The sequence below is a fragment of the Leishmania braziliensis genome, chromosome 33 (genome assembly GCF_000002845.2).
Source record: "Leishmania braziliensis MHOM/BR/75/M2904 complete genome, chromosome 33".
In the NCBI taxonomy this organism is placed as follows: Eukaryota; Euglenozoa; class Kinetoplastea; order Trypanosomatida; family Trypanosomatidae; genus Leishmania; species Leishmania braziliensis.
This window is the reverse complement of record NC_009325.2, coordinates 245,539-261,668: the sequence shown is the minus strand read 5'-3', so window position 1 is coordinate 261,668 and position 16,130 is coordinate 245,539. Positions and strand designations below refer to the sequence as shown.

The 16,130-nt window shown below is 58.4% G+C and overlaps 6 protein-coding genes across 6 annotated transcripts; all 6 read right to left on the bottom strand.

Moving 5' to 3' along the window:
* Positions 1 to 2,313: 2,313 nt before the first annotated feature.
* LBRM_33_0790 (conserved hypothetical protein) lies at positions 2,314 to 4,629 on the bottom strand (the record flags this gene model as incomplete). The annotated part of the gene is made up of 1 exon (XM_001567799.2): positions 2,314 to 4,629. One exon carries the CDS (start codon positions 4,627 to 4,629, stop codon positions 2,314 to 2,316), a length of 2,316 nt encoding a protein of 771 aa, XP_001567849.2.
* Positions 4,630 to 6,063: 1,434 nt separating this feature from the next.
* Positions 6,064 to 7,179, bottom strand: LBRM_33_0780 (conserved hypothetical protein; the record flags this gene model as incomplete). The annotated part of the gene is made up of 1 exon (XM_001567798.2): positions 6,064 to 7,179. The coding sequence occupies one exon, from the start codon at positions 7,177 to 7,179 to the stop codon at positions 6,064 to 6,066; it is 1,116 nt and encodes a 371-aa protein (XP_001567848.2).
* Positions 7,180 to 8,030: 851 nt separating this feature from the next.
* LBRM_33_0770 (conserved hypothetical protein) lies at positions 8,031 to 9,725 on the bottom strand (the record flags this gene model as incomplete). The annotated part of the gene is made up of 1 exon (XM_001567797.2): positions 8,031 to 9,725. One exon carries the CDS (start codon positions 9,723 to 9,725, stop codon positions 8,031 to 8,033), a length of 1,695 nt encoding a protein of 564 aa, XP_001567847.2.
* A 646-nt stretch (positions 9,726 to 10,371) lies between these two features.
* On the bottom strand, positions 10,372 to 10,950 carry LBRM_33_0760 (putative 60S ribosomal protein L6; the record flags this gene model as incomplete). Its single annotated transcript, XM_001567796.2, has 1 exon — positions 10,372 to 10,950. One exon carries the CDS (start codon positions 10,948 to 10,950, stop codon positions 10,372 to 10,374), a length of 579 nt encoding a protein of 192 aa, XP_001567846.2.
* Positions 10,951 to 12,014: 1,064 nt separating this feature from the next.
* LBRM_33_0750 (conserved hypothetical protein) lies at positions 12,015 to 13,901 on the bottom strand (the record flags this gene model as incomplete). Its single annotated transcript, XM_001567795.1, has 1 exon — positions 12,015 to 13,901. One exon carries the CDS (start codon positions 13,899 to 13,901, stop codon positions 12,015 to 12,017), a length of 1,887 nt encoding a protein of 628 aa, XP_001567845.1.
* Positions 13,902 to 14,739: 838 nt separating this feature from the next.
* LBRM_33_0740 (conserved hypothetical protein) lies at positions 14,740 to 15,909 on the bottom strand (the record flags this gene model as incomplete). Its single annotated transcript, XM_001567794.2, has 1 exon — positions 14,740 to 15,909. One exon carries the CDS (start codon positions 15,907 to 15,909, stop codon positions 14,740 to 14,742), a length of 1,170 nt encoding a protein of 389 aa, XP_001567844.2.
* Positions 15,910 to 16,130: the final 221 nt, after the last annotated feature.

Sequence of the window (16,130 nt, the reverse complement as noted above, 5' to 3'; positions counted from 1 at the left end):
TCCGTGTCCTTCTCCGATAATGCATGGCCGTCGCTGCCCTTTTCCTCAGCCTTGCGCTGCTGCTGTAGGCGCTTCAGCAACGCCTTCTCCCTCTCCTCTCGGCGAAGATTGAGCGCAGCAGCAATGGAATTGCCGAACTTGCCTGGGTCAGAAGTGGCGTATGTACGCTCCACCTGCACCGAGGACGCACCAGCAATTACACCCTTTAGGTCAACTGCGGGTGAACCGAGTAGCTCGTTGCGCCACAACACCCCGCGGTTTCGCTGCCTGGCAGCATCGAGCTGTGCCATGTGGCGCCGCTGCTCCAGAGCGGACAGTGGAGCGGCACAGCTCGCGATGGTGCCACTCTTAGCAACTGAAGGCAGGCTGTCGTACGTTGCTAGTGGCGGTGGCGGTGGACAAGTTGGCAATGTGCCCTCATCGCTCGAGGATGACGGCGCGTCAGAGAAAGAGCAACTGCTATCGACATCAAAGAGCGACATGGCGCGTGCTGATCCACCACGCAGGAATCCCTACTGCGACAACAGTCAGTGCACCTCCGCGATGCCGCACTCTACCACTTTGTGTGAGTTTCACTGTTTTACATAAAAAAAAAAAATGGAACGCAGAGAAGAAAAACAAAAAGGTGAAGTAGGAGCGCTACGGTGAACATTTTCAGGCCAGCAATGGGGAGGAAAAGGACGGTCGTCAGCACGAGGGGTTCGCCCGTCTCCGGGTAACGGCTGCACAGGAGTATACGCGGAAAAAAAGCCATGCACTTTGACGCCTACATGAGCTGCAAAACCTCAACCCACGAGCCAGTGCAGCTGCAACCCCTCCATCATACACACGTTTCATTCGCAAGCTGGTACAAACCACACCAGCTCAGCATAACCATTACGTGTCTATTTCGTTACCTCTACGCCAAATAACGCCTTACATAATCCTCTCCAGACACCACAAAGCACCCAGAAGAATCGATCAAAAAGACTACAGACGAACACATCAAGGCGCACGAATCTGGGGGTTGCGAGATAGGGTCGTACCTACGAGGTGCAAGGAGTCACGCCCAACCGACAACACCGCGCTGCGGGCAGGGGAAGCAGGGTTCGAGAGGAGGGGGGAGCGCACAGCAGCAGGCGCCGCATATGCAGCCACGCACGTGCGCGCGCCACCCGCGGCAGCAACTCAGAAGATATGTAATGAGAGAAATGTGCGTCATGCGGGTCTGAAACACGGACCATATCAGCCTCATCTCTGTCGCTGGCAGCAGCATGGAGGAAAGGGGAGAGGGGGCGCTGCCTGGCGCACACACGCACACACCCACCAGCGCAGAGTCCTTGCCATTCAGCACCGCTCGGCATCACGCAGGTGCGGCCGCCGCAGCAGTCGCTCAGCAGCACCGGCACCAGCGAGGGCAGCCGGGGAGCAGAGAGGCGCCGCGGCAACAGCACCGTGAAAGCGTCAGTCGGTTAATTCTGCTCTTTTGGAAGATGAGAGGGGCGCTCTTCACGCATCATCAGCAAGGCCCGCGCAACGCACGCACTGGCGCACTGGGCAGTGCGGCTAAAGGGGGGGGGGCGTAAGGTGCGGCGCGTGGGAGCGCTCAGTACCGCAACGGTGGGTGCGCACACACACAAGCAGCAGCTGCCGCGCACGGCCGAGCTACCGCACAGAGGCGCACGAATCTGGGGGTTGCGAGATAGGGTCGTACCTACGAGGTGCAAGGAGTCACGCCCAACCGACAACACCGCGCTGCGGGCAGGGGAAGCAGGGTTCGAGAGGAGGGGGGAGCGCACAGCAGCAGGCGCCGCATATGCAGCCACGCACATATGCACAGGCTTATATTTACGCGCTCAGATGTGTGCTAAGAGAAAAATGTAGAGTTTGATTAGTGAGAACGAGAGCAGCGAAGAAAAGAGAAGACGGCCCAGTCCGGAAGGAGGATGACGTTATACACGCAGACGTGCACATGAAGGTGTTTTTTCAGCTCAGGGAGGCGATGTACGACGCGTTCTGCCGCGCAAGTTTATTAAGGCAGCGTAGAGCACACGTCACGAATGTCTCTGCACTCGATGTCCATGGGGTGGTGTGTGCGTGAGGTGAAGGTCGTGTGGAAATGGGAAGGCACACGGCTCTCCCTCGCATGCTAAAGGTGTGAGAGACAGCATAAGGCACTCCCGCCTATGTGCCCGCTTTGTTGTTTGTGTTGTGGAGTCGTAGTGATGGTGAGCAACCTTAGGAGTGGACGATGAGTTTGATGTGCAGGCATACACTGAGGGGACGGAGGGTGAAAAGAGGAGAAAGTGGCGGAAAACTCGAAGGAAACACATGTTAGAAGCGGAAGAAGCGCGCTACTGCCAACCCCAGCAGCGCCCCCTTTGAAGGTTCAGCCAGATATTCTACCATGCGCTCACGAACAAGCGCATGCGACGCATTCTCCTCGTCTGCGGATTCCGCTGCTTTGTCTCTTGCATCACCGTACAGCTCTACGTCGGGAGTGTGGGTAGAAGAGGTTGCAGCGCGCACGGTGCTCTTCAGCTTAGGGATATCCGATGGCGAGAACTCGGCGTGCAGGCCACTCGCCACATCATCGCCCCGCCTCCGCCAGCACCGACTCAGCCGCCTCAACTGGGTCGCCGTATAGCGCAGTGGGTGCGAACTCCAGGTTGGAATCACATCCTTCGCCACCACTGTTCTCTCCACGGCCCGGTAGCGAAAAGCATTGCCCACCTTCTGGCTCAGGAACACCCCTTGAGGAAAGAAGTAGAGTACATCGAGTGGGGATGTGTTGATGCCGACTACGCGGACATTGCCGGGGAGCTGCTCTAGCACCCATCGCTCAAAGCAGTAGGGGGTCAGGCACGACTGTGTGGGGGAGTAAAGCAGTTCGCAAGTGTAGAAGCGATCTTCTAATGCCTCCTGCACCGCCTCGAGAAAGGGGGCTTGATGGAACGTGCTGTGAGCCGTCGCGCCCGACGATCCCGACTTGAGCCACTCGCCCAACCACTGCACCAACGCGAAGGTAGCCTCGGAGGCTAATGCTAACGAGGAAGGAGCAGCTGTAGGGCATCGCTGCGGTTGGAACTGTGGCACCTTCGCTTTTTCTTTGTCGTTGTGGTTGCCGTCGCTGGCAGCTGCCCCAGCAACGGGGGAAGCGCTCTCTCTTGTCGTAGTGTCAACGGGAACGGTAGCGCTCAATGTCACCCATTCAACTGCCCTCGTGTTCTCTGCGTCCAGAGCGCTTTGTAGTAGTTGCACCTCGTCCTTCAGCTGCTTCACGTACTCTGCACTGGTACTTCCCTCCACCAGTACAGAACATGGGGCCGCCTGTACGATGCGCGCAGCCCAGTCTCGCAGCACCACAGGCGAGTAGCTGCTGCAGTGCTTAGGGGGCATCAGCACAAGTACGTTGCTCCAGCACCAGGGTGGATAGTACGATCGGTACGCAGTCACCTCTCCCTCAGCTAGCACGGAAGCAGACACAAACCTCCCGAGGACAAGCTCGTCAAGCAGCCACTGCACGTAGGCGACCACCAGCGGGTGGTTGCTGCAGAAGTCCACCACTCGGCCCTCGATAAACAGACTGGAAAGCACCGCAGCGTGCGCCATGACGCAGTAACGAACGAGAAGCTCCGCCTCGGTTGACCGCGCGCCGCCGGGACTCACGGCCGCGTTGTGCACATTGGGCGGGACGTAGATGAAGATGGGTGCTGGGGACGCCGTTCCATCTTGGTTCAGTGGGCAACCCTCGCCGCGGTTGTCGTTGCCGTGGTAAGCGGCGTCCTCGAGCGGCTCCGGCTCCAGCGACACCGGCGGCACGCGGCGAGATGCATCACAGGCAAACTCAAGTGAGCTCCGCCACCTTGAAGAAGCAGGGGCCGACCCCACTGAGAGAGCATTGGGTGCTGACGAAGAAGATGCACGCAACAGTCGACGCCGACGACGTAGGCGACCACCCAGTGACCCTGCCTCCGTCAGTCGAGCTGCCATGTCGTCGTCAGCACTCGCCCGTGGTTGCACGCCTTGCACCTGCTGCAAGAGCTTCTTGCCGCCTAGACGGGCTTGGTGGCGACCATGTAGCACGTGCCCCGCATCCAGCGTCATGGTGGCCTCCATTGCTGCGTCTTCCATGGTCTCCGACGTCTCTGGGTCCCACGCGTGCGGTGCCGGGATCTGCTCCGCCGTTGAGTTCAGCTGCGCACTCATCTTCGTCGACACGGTGGTGTGAGCATCGACCCAGTGTTCGCTCAAGCGGGTTGGGAAGACGTCCGCCACTGCGTACCGCTGGGGGCGGCGCACCATCGCAAACGGAAGTCGCACCCGTGCCAGCGTGTCCTGCACATCCCGCAAGCAGCGAATCCACAGAAGAAGCGAAAGGCAGAGATGAAGACGTGCGGCGTAGGGAAGCACATCGCAGAGGCGCCAGTGCGCCACTGTCGCCTTCCAGGTGAAGCGCACCTTTGGGTCTGCTCCGCCTAGCACCGATAAGTTGTCAGGGTTGGTCTCGGAGACCGGGGTCCACTTTTCCCCTACGTCGCGCGCTCCCGGCGACAACAGATGAACAGGTTTCTCGATCAAATATGCGCCACGCCGGCCAAGGTCTACGAGCGCGGTCCAACGCTCGACTGGGTGCATACGCATCCACATGGCACGCCGCAGTCTCGCGGCTCGTGAAGAAGGAGTCAGACACACATGCTCTTGTTGCTGGGGAGGCGGATCATGCTGAGATCGACACAGACGCGCGAGCGCGGCCGCGGAAGTGCAACGCCCGGATGTGTCTGTGAAAGGGCCGCAGTGGCCGCATACACGCCATCGTCTACTTGAGGCAACGTGCTGGTACATTACACACTGCCTTACACACAAATCTCGGCACGGAGGCCCGCCCCCCCCCCTCCTCTCCTTCCACAGAGACACAAGGTGACTTGCGCTGAGCAGTAGGCGCACGCACCGCAGTGAGCGCTAGAAAAAAAGGGAAAAGAGGGAGTCTCAGAGGGACGTGCGTATGGGGACCGCGCAGTATGCCGCCAACACGATCACAACAGCCCTTCTCATCTCTTCCCTCTGCCGTGCCCTTCGCCCAAAAAGTTGCTGTGATCGCCTCTTTTGCTGGCGTATGACCTGTGGAATCGCCTCAGCTCGATGGCTCAAACAGAGCAGCAAAAACAGCAGCGCGAGCGGAGGAAAGAGTGGCACTCACGGGTGTCCGCTCAACTGTGATGAATTCCTGCCTTACCGCCTTTTGGGTGCTCGGAGTCTCGAGTACGAAGAAGCAGCGCATGCGGCACCGAAAGAACAAAAAGCTGAGGAAATGTGGAAAAGCAAAGCACAAAGAGTGGAGAGCTGCTAGTGATGCATGCATGAGCGTGGCACTCCACACACACACACACCCGGGATCTCTTGCATCCGCATCTCGCTGTCCCGTGCCTGTAAATGAGAAGAGGACGCCTGCGTGCGTGCGTGCGTTGAGTAAAGAGGAGCAGAGATACAGGGCGGTCACAACGGCACTGACGTGCACGGAACGGATCGGGGAGCTTTAGGTGTGCCGGTGCACTTTCCTCTCAAGTGACAAGAAACCGCAAAAGGATGGGGGGACTGGTGGAAGCTTGTGCTCTGTTGTCACGGCAGACGCAACACCTTCTCGCTGTCACAGACAAAGACGAGCATTGGGTATACGGTGCACCACCAGGTGACTTTCGCTCTGCAGTTGCTCCACGTGTACTTGCATTTCCTTACCATCATCTCTGCCTTTCTTCTTTCCTCCACATGCGTTCTTTGCCTCACTGCATGCCTGGGAGTGAAGACGAGCCATCATCTAATGCAGTCTAAGCACGGTTGTGCCTCATAGCCAAGTAGAATATATATATATATATATATATGTGTGTGTGTGTGTGTGTGGGAGGGGGGGAGGGGGGGGGGAATGCCCTTGCAGGTTTGTGCTTGTTTGTTTCGTGTGCTCTGAGTGTGGCTGGGAAATTGCAAAGGCAAGACATGCGCAGGCGCACGAAATGGTGTGAGTACGTTGCGATGGCCAGAGGGAAGCGTCCGCGACCAACTGGTTGACTTCTCTAGCATGCATCGCTCTCAATGACACGCGCGAAGTCTCGCGGCGTAGTCCTTGAAATCTACTGGCTTGCCCTCGATTATGTCCTGCAGCAGCAGCGCCTTGATGAGACGCAACTGCTCCCGCTTCTCTGACACGGCTGTACACGACACAAGGTATTGCTCGTGCAGATTCCTGGATTGCGCTACGTACGCGTTGTACCGGGGGTCACGCTCCCGCTCCTCCTGCGCCCGCTTCGCCGCAGCTGCCTCACTCGCCGCTTTCTTGGTTTCTGCAGCGTGCAGCGACGGCAACAGCCACGGCTTGCTGTATCTGAGCCACAGCCTCTGCCTCTTTGCTCCCTCAGCTACGTCGCCTGTCGAGTGACTGGCTAGTGCGATCGGCATGTCTGCGCCCTCCTTAGGATTCACCTCGGTAGAAGTAGCGGCAGCAGAAGACGGAGGCGCTGACTCGGGTGCGTCGGTAAAAGGGGGGATGGGAGTGAGGGCCGGCACACACCGCAGTAAGTGCTCAGCCGGCAGGGGTGGGCACTCGCGCACCGACGCACACACGCCATCCTCGTCGTGCTCACTCCGCCTTCGCTTTAGGTAGGGCTCTCCCGACTGCAAATGCCGATGCACCGCGCGCAGTGTCGCTGCGTCGTGATTGGGCGCAGGCATAAACCGCAGTGAGAGACTGTATAGCCAGTGCTGCACCTTTAGATGCCCCACGATGCAGGCGGCGCTACTCTGCAACAGCTCCGGGTGTAGTGCCGACAGCGGTGCGTCCGGGAGCCCTAGCGCGCGAGCGGCTTCGCAGAACACACGCAGGTTACCCTGACGTTGGGAGAGCAGTGGATTTGTTGACCAGTTCAGCAGCGAGAGATCGACGCAATGGCTTGGGAAACAGGCGGCCAGAACGAGTGCATAATCGGCACCTGTGTAAAGGTACGGCGCTACCCACCGCACCGAGTCTGACTGATGGTTCTCTACATAGGAGGCCGTGTTGGTCTTTCCGCCATGGTGCAACCCGTCTGCATGGCACACGAACGGAAGACGCGCAGTGTGCCGCAGCATGAACGCCGCAATCTCCCCCTTGGTTGGGGGCCGCGCGTACTGGCTCGGTAACATTGCGAAGGAGGGTCCAGAAGATGACATGGCATCCTCGATCACATGCGCGCCGGTGGTGCTCTTCGATGCACTGTAGTTGCTTACAAGAAGTCTCCGCGTTTGCCACACATGCCAAGGGAATAAAGAACGGTGGGTGGGCTCAGCACCATGCTGCCTGCCGCCACTATAAAGTTGGTCCCCGTTGTGGCTGTGGCTGCCTTCTTCCACTCGTTTGCCTTTTGTTTTCCTTCTCTCTTGGCGGTATGCGGAAGTTGAGTAGAAGTCAAGACAGTGGCGTCAACGCTGCACAGACACACCACTGCACACGCGCGCGTCCATACAGGGAAAAGAGGAGCCTCACCCAGCACTGCCTCAGGGGTGTTGGCAAAGCGTTTTCAGTTCTGTGCAGACCCCCTTCTCTTGTGAGGGGGGTGGCTGTGCGCGTGCGAAGGACGTCTTTCGGGAGGCTTGTGCCCGCGTATGATGCAATCAACAGTCACACCTGATAGAGCTAATGAGTAAAGCGACGATGTCGAACAGAGAAACAGAGGAAGTCCAGAAGAAGAGAGAGGCGTGGCAACGATAAGAAGACGCGAGCGTGCGTCAGCAGAGAGATCGAGTACAGTTACACTACAAGACAAGGCAGCACATCACTTAAGCCGCGCTTGGGCGCCCGTGAAAGCGCCCCCGTAGGGCACTACATACAGGCTGCGGTGCGGTCTAGCTCAGTGGTGTGGGCATGGGTCGGTAGTATTCTAGGAAGACATCCTTATTTGCACAGTCACTTCACGAGTTTGCATGGCTTCCCTTCCACTCCCAGCCTTCCCCCCCCCCTACCCACTTCTCTCAGCCTGAGGTGCAGGGAGGCGAGAGAGACACGAAAAAAGGCTTCGCCACGTCTAGAAGAGGCTGCGCATCAGATCGATATCGTCCTCATCGGCGCGCGGTGCCTTTTCACCGACAACACGCCCGCATCCCTCTCTCTGCGGGCGTGTCTGTAACCACGCTTCAATGGGCTGCGAAGCCGCTACACCACTCGAGAAGGCGCCGTGCACCACCACATCGCCCGAGCTGAGGCCAGCGAAAACGCATCCGTCAGCACGACTGGTATCTGCACATGCGCAGAGGACATCCTCGTCCTGCCGGCCGGCCCGCCAGACCAAGGTCGGGTCGAGCCCGTCACCTTCCACATAGCGATACTGCACTACGTGGCCGCCAGTTGCTTGTCTGTAGCCGGCACGACTCGTACACGTCATCATTGTCGAAGACCCACCACCGCACCCTATCGACAGAGCGGTCGTGTCGAGTACGTGGGGCAGCCCGCTAGCCACCTCTTGTACCACTGATTTCGACGCAGTGGTAGCATCGCTGCCAGAGAGCCGGCGGAGGTCGATCATCTTGACAACGCTGCCCAGACGTACGGCAAGCCCATAGCTGCCGGAAGTGCAAGAGGAGCCCGCGTCCTTGTGATGTAGCTCCATCATGCCGCCCACGTGCTTTTCCATGAAGGGATCCCCCGTCGCCTTACCTGGCCCCGCCGGTACTGTGGGAGCGTACATGTCCACTGTAGCGATGGCCCCACCGGGGCGGTACTTGACCCTGCTGTCCCACATCTGCACTCGGCCATCCTGCCCTCCGCTGGCAAAGACGCGCCCCAGTCCATTGTGGAAGCCGTCGAGGCTGGTCACGCTCTCAACCACATGGGTGTCTGTCAACTGCCCAGATCCGTGTTTCACCGCGTAGACACTGAGCTGCTTGAATGTGGTGCTGCTCCACAGCCGCACCGTGCCGTCTTGGCTGCCCGTGAAGAAGGCCGCTGCGTCGTGAGTGTGCGCGGCTACACACGTGACGGGGGCACGATGGCCCTTGCACTGAACCACATCCATCAAGCCACGTTCCCCTATTGCACAGTACCCCAGTTGTTCGCCCGACGCTCGCACCAGCACCGGGCTGTCCCCATCCTGACAAGCGACAAAGTAGCTGCCATCCCTCGCGTATGACAAGGCGATGACGGGCTGCAATCCTGAGATGCGGTTCACAAATGGCGTCAGCACCCGCGTTGGCAGCACGCGATGCGACTGAAGCGGGACAGTGAAGTCCCACATGCACAGCTGCCCATCCTCGCTGCCGGCGCACAACGTTGTGCCAGTCGGATTGAGCGTGAGGCAGCGAACGCGGCCCTTGATGTTGCTGTGCAAGCGATAGCCACCGTCGACGTCGCTGCCAGCACTGCGCGGGTCCGGCAGGGAGGAAGAGGGCGTCACTGAAGCCGTCGTTTTTGGCGCAAAGGACAAGGCAGATAAGGCAGACACCCGCCCTGCTGCTGACCTCAACGACAACCCCGCTGAAGGTATCACGGCATTGCTAGTAGAGGACGGCGCAGCGGCTGTATGTATGGACACCTCTGCCGGATCGTATTCGTCTCCGCTACTGCTGTTCATGAATAATGGGCCCCCTTCCCGTTCGTTAGCGGGTGAAATCAACTGGCCTGTGGGGGAGGGGGAGGGAGGGGGGGTAGGTGAGGAGGAAGGAGAGGAGTATAAGCCGGTGCACGAGCGCCTGCATTCGAGCGCGCATGGCAGCATGAGTGTCATCACAGCAAAAAGAAAGAAAAGAAAAAGAACGAGAAATGAGCGAAAGCGAAGTTCGCATCACGCAGGCAGCCACGCGAACACGCGCAGAGAGGCGTGGAGGCGGTGCAGCAGAGAAAAGAAGAAAAAGAAAAAGGAGAGAGAGGGAGATGAGTAGATAGAAGCATTCGCGGAGGAGCAAAAGACGAGCGGGCAGGTGCTTCACATAGCCACCGTCACAGCCCCCTTTTCCTCCTCACAAGAACGCGGCAGGCGTTGGCGAGGTCCACGCATGCTGCCTGAGTACCAGGATGCACACAAGACGATCAAAACGACAGCACCAGTGGTGCAGCCACCGCGTGCGAGTCGACAGTCGAAGGCGTGGAAAACAAGACCGAAGCAATAAGCGCCTGCAACCCATCACTCGCGACGGCCCGCACGAGAGAGAGACGATCGCGTCCGGTTGCACATGCACCGACTTATTTACTCTTTTTCGTCTTGCTGATGAAAATGAGAAAGAAAATGACGAGAAAGACACCAAGAAACGAGCATGAGGCAGATCAGGCACGTCAGTTGGTGCACTTGGCCCCGCTCCTCTGGTGAGGAGCTGTACAGTTAGCGAACCTATGCCACCAGTACGCGCTACGAGGGCGCGCCGGGCGCCATGTGCTTACCAGTTCCAGCGGTGCGGCGCATCACCCGGCTTCACTGTGAAGACAGAGCGCAGGTAGCCGGCCTTCTCCTTACCCTGAGCGTCCTTCTTGATGGCCGCGACGAGAGCGGCGTCGATCTTCTTCTGCAGCTGGGCGCGCGCGTCCGACACGACGGTCTTCTTCTCCGCCTTGGAGGTTTTCTTGGCAGCCTTCTCCGCCTTAGCCTTTTGCTTGTCACCCATGAAGTCTCCTTCGCACTTGGTCGGCTTCTCCGCCTTGGGGCGCAGAAACACCTCAGGGGTGATGGACGACGTGTCAACGCTGGAGATATCGACCTTGGTGCTCGTGGCGATCACGTAACGGGAGTCGATGCGGCGGATGGGGACGCCGCTATACTTCATCGGGCCGGACACGACCAGCGGGCCGTTGTGCGGCAGCTGCTTCAGGATCACGGCGCGGCGACCGCGAAAGCGGCCAGCAAGGATGATCGCGATGGCGCCAGGGGCACAACTCTTGCGCAGGGTCGTGTACTCGGGGCTCTTGCGCGACACTTTCTTCGCGACCTTCCGCTTCGCGGCGCACTTGGTGGCGGCCATTCTACAAAAACTCGTGTGAAACCCAGAGTGACTGAGCAGACCCGACAATCAAAAGGGAGAGAAGAGAAAAAAGTGCGCGAGAAAGCGAGGGAGCGAGATAAAGGCACGTCGGTGTGTGGGATTGCGTGGTAAGGCGAAACGAAGAGAAGAGGAGGGTCACAGAAAAAGAGGAAAGTGCGAGTGTGGATGAACGTATGCTGGCGTTGATGTGAGATGAAGAGTGGGTGGAGAGGTGGCGCCACAGGCATTCACGCACAAAGCGTAGGGCTCACGAGCAATGCAAAGCAACGTCAAGTCCAGCGCGGCTCAGTTGTGGCCGTGGGCCTTTTCAGGTGCATCCGGCTCCAGTGCACCAGAGGAGTGGGACGTAGACCTCTCTTCAGTGAGGTGCAGGCCTACGATCGAATCTGCCACTTGGACGTCTGAGAGAGCCACCCACCCCTACACACCCGCATGCCCCTAAATTCCTCCGCACGTACAAGACGAGCCGCAGAAGAACACGAAGGAGGCAAATAGGGAGGCCTGTGCGCGAAGAGTACACCTCGCTGCACTTTGGAGAGGAGTAACACGAGTGTGGGCCGATGCTGCAATCAAACGAGAGCAGAACAAGCAGCAATACCCCTTCCTCGTCGTCGCACGCCCTCTCCCCACCGATTCCTCATCTTTCCTTCGCTGTATACTACGGCGAGGGAGCAATGGAAAAAGAAAAAAAGAGCGTAGGTGTGAGTACTGCTGTCACCGGAAGTAGAGTAGCACGGAGAGGGGAGAGAAGGGGGGGGTTGAGGTGGGGTTTCCCCGGCATCTCACTTTATGCCTGTCCCGTTGACTGCCCCGGCAGTAGATGTGTTGATGTAACGCGCAAAAGAGAGAGTCGTGCGCTTCCACAGGTCTACCTACTAGTGGAGAGAGTGCTGATAACCTGACCATGAAGTGGTACTTGCCCAGTCGTATGAGTTCCGACGTGTGCGTGCGCCTGCGCTGGGCGGTGCCAGCGCTCATGAGAGAAAAAAAACGCGAGCGCTGCATCATCTGGCTCGTAAAGCGACACATCAACACAGACCCGTTTAACAGCCGCTGTTGGCACGGTAGAAGAGCGCCGCGACAACCATCTGTGCCACTGCGAAGGAAAAGAAGAGGGGCGCTGCGTTCTGCGGCTTCATCACCAGTGAGAGAGCGAAGCCGAGAAATCCGCTTGCACTGGAGGCGAACCAGTACAGCCCCATGACCGTCCCCTTCATCCGCTCCGGGGTGTCTCGGTATGCCACCTCCATTACTGTCGGGTCCACGAAGGCGGAGGCGAGTCCTTGCAGAATGTACGGCACGATCAGCCACCCTGCCGACAGCTTCCGTTGGCCATCGCGGAGCACGTAACTATCCTCACCTTCGTAGTAGCCACGGTCAGTTATGGTGCACTGTAAGAACCCGCACCACAGCATGGAGGCGCACATGCACCCAAACCCTGCCATAATCCGAAGACAGGCAGAGGGAACGCGGTGCAGCAGAACGCGTGGGAGCAGCCACAAATCCCAAAGAGCTAAGAAGAGCAGCATGGTGGCGGTGTTGATGTTGTTGAAAAGTTCCTTCGGCACGCTCACTGGCATATCCAAGGCTTCGGCCTGATACATGAGGTTCGTGCTGAACTGATTACAGATTAGCCAGTAAATGGGCAGGGCAATGAAGGCCTTGCAGGCTCGCAGCGTCGTGCGGCAGTCGGCCACCCAGAGTGAGGTGTTAGAGGCATCACCGTCAACGTCATCAAGGGTGGTGCTGCAGCTCGAACCATACACAGTCGAGGTAGAACACTCGAAGGCCGCAGCGGCGTCGGCAAGAGCGACGTGGTTGGCAGAGATGCCCCCCGTCCCAGATGAAATCGGGTGTAGCCTGACACACGCATAGTCGAGCCAGTCTTGGGGTTCAGAGATGCCATCGCGAGTGCCTGGCACCACACGCACACTGCCTCGCATCACCGCCCACCTATTTTGCAGCGCGAGCACAATCACACGAATCAGCACAAACTTAGGTGCTGGCGCGTTGCTGGGCAGCCAGGCAAAGCACCAGTAGAGGAAACCACCACCGAGGCCGACCGACAAGGCCGCCAGCAGGAAGCTGTAGTAGTAGCCGGTTGTATACTCCTCACTTCCCTGCACGAGGCGACGGCTCTCGAAATTGCGCAGCAGCGGTGCGACAAAGCTGCCAACGAGACCGCCAACGTTTCCTACCCAGTAGGTGTACACAAACAGGCGGGAGAGGGCCGTAGTCACGTGCTCCCTCTCGTAAAGAGACGCAGCGGTGTCTGTCTCGGTAATGGAGTCGTAAGACGAGACGTCGTGGCTCGACGCTTCACTCGCTGCTGCAGTCGCATTGGCAACGACACCCTTGCGCGTCGCACCTGACAAGGAGGCTATCTCACGTGTGGGGAGCTCGGCAGCCTTTACAACACTCACAGCATTCATCACTGCCCTTGCCTCCCTGCTGTCAACGATGGTTGGTAGCCCAATAAATGCAGTGCGGTAATGTAGCGTGACGCAATCAGCCATGATCGGGTTGATGCACACCTTCATCGAACCGTATCCAGCACTGAACCCTACCAGTGCCACAGCGAACAGGGCCTTACTACTCCACTGCGCACCGAGGGGGAAGGAGGTGTAGAGCCAGGGGGTGGCTGACACGCACAAAAGGAGCAGCGAGGCTGTGTAAGCGGCCAGCGCAATGGCCAGTACACGCGACCGACCAACCCGGCTATCCGCCACACCCGACGCAAGGAGCGCTGCAGTGGGGACGAGGATGTACACGATGTTAATCAGCGCATTCGCTGCCGCGGGACCCGCCTGGAGCATGACGGTGCAGTAGGTGAAAAGAGAAAAGGCAACAGCGTAGTAGCCGAGACGCTCGAGAAACTCGATGGCAAGCACGGCCCAGACGGCGCTGGGCAGCTCAAGAAACAGGCTCATACCGCTGGATGTGCCTTGCCCTATCGGTGAGTTATCATGCGTGTGGTACACTCCAAGTGGCAGCGAGTGACCAGGGAAGAATGATGAGTCGCTGCGCCTCTCACTTTCTTTGCGTTGCGCAGGGTGAGCCACAACGCAGACGTGCACAATGGGGTCGTAGAGCGAAGCGGGGATTAGGGAAAGAGAGAAATCAAGTAGTGACCAGGATGTGTCCCAGAAAGGGACAGACAGGGGAGAGAGGACGAGGACTTGCAACACGCCAAAGGATGTTAGGGAAGAACGCACATAGCTGCAAGCGAACCTACACAGCGATGTACACGTGTGATTTATGCCGGGCGTGCCTCTTTTTCCTACGAGTTACTTAGTGGGGGGGGTATTTGGTGGACAGCGGTGGGTGCGCCCATCCTCGCACACACGCCTTGTTTAGATCTGAGGAGCTGGTCATGTTACACGAGAGGGGGGGGGAAGTGAGTTACACACCGGACTTGACGCGTAAGATGAGAGAAAAAAAAGATCCTCTTAACCGATGAGCGAAGTGTGTAGCCGCGAACGGACAAGACGTGGTGCACACCGGCAAACAGTATTAGCAGCGGACGTGGATGTTGAGGAGGGCTGCGGTGATGGGAAACAAAAAGGAAAGGAGAGGGGAGTCGCAGTCGCCAGCAACGTGTCAGCGGAACCGGCCAGGAGCAGCAAGACCACCACGAGGGTAACAGCAGGCAGAATGCTTCTGACAGGGTATGCCTACACACACACACACACACACAACACATTCGTGCCAAGAAACTGGTCTCCATCGCTCTTCGCTTTTTCCCCCACCCGAGCTGCACGGGCACTCTCATGCAATGCGGTGGACTTTGAGACGATCAACGAGTTCGCTGGTTTTACACACAACGTGCAGCACTGGCATCAGCTGCGGCATCTCGTACGTTGCTCCGCGGAACACCTGGAGCAGCGGCCATGCTTGGTCAACCTCATAGCACTGCGGCTCTTTGACGCCGTCATCGATCTTGTAGAAGACAACGATGTCGTCAAACTTTTGGTAGCGCTTGCGATCGTCCCACGGGAAGGGCATGAGCTCATCGAGGAGCTCCGCAGCGCACACGTCGCATCCTACGTCATGCATAATGTCCGTCTGCTGGTACTCGTCGTACATGAAGAGTAGCGGGACGTGCAGCATACCGTCCGTGTCGAAGTACGGTTCTGGGTTGCCGTAGACCCCCATCTGCTCGCTCGTCACCTCCGCCTTGGGGGAGATCTTGATGCCGACAGAGGTGATGGCACGTGCCACGTTCGATACTTTCGCGGCCCGCGAGCGTGCTATGAGCTTCTGCTTCGCCTCCTCTGATGTCTTTTGCTCCTTGCCCTGCAAGCAAAGCTTTTCCATCTCCGAAAAATCCGACTGTGTCGCGGCGTCCATGGGTAGATCAACAGCCAGTCGCCCCTTCGTCAGCAGCTGAAGCCCCATGTCGTACTTCTTCAGTGCGAGGGCACACCTCGCAGCTCGGTAGTACGCCTTGCGGTAGTGTGGGTTGAGAATGATAGACCGCTGCGCGTCCACGAGTGCGTGACCATAGTTGCCAATGATGAACTGAGCAAGGCTGCGGTTGGCATAGATGATGGAGGACAGCTTCGTATCCTTTCCCTGGGCTTGCAAAGCCTCGGTGTAGCTGAAACATGCAGCACGTGCGAGGTTCTCGCGGCGCTCTTGATTGGGGTTGAGGGCCATGTTCAAGGCGCGGTTGCCGTGTTCCTTTCGATTCTCGGCAATTTCATCCGGTGGTACCTCGTCGTACACGATGGACGCGAGCGCTGCGCAGTTGGCGTTCTTGTCAATATCGTCTTGAGTAATGCTCTCCATAAAGAAGGGCATCGTCTCCCATGCGTCGGGGTCAATCTGATAGCTGCCGCGCCGGTTCCAGATTTCGTCTATCTCATTCTGGAGCTTGTCGATGTGCTCCTCCTCCTCCGCGGTGAGCGCGTCGGCGCTGACGAGGCCGCGGAGCATGACATACAAAGGAAAAAGACACGCGGGTGGAGACAGAGGAGAGAAAGATGCAAGCAGCAGCGTGGAGAAGCAAAAGCGATTGGCGCTCAACAGAAAACACGTGGCCGTGAGGGTACACGGAGAAGGGGGATCGCTGAGAGAAGTGTGTATGTGTAAGGGGAAAACACGAAGCGTGTAGAGACGCGGTTTGTACCCGCGCGTGTGAACAGAGTGAGGGGTGA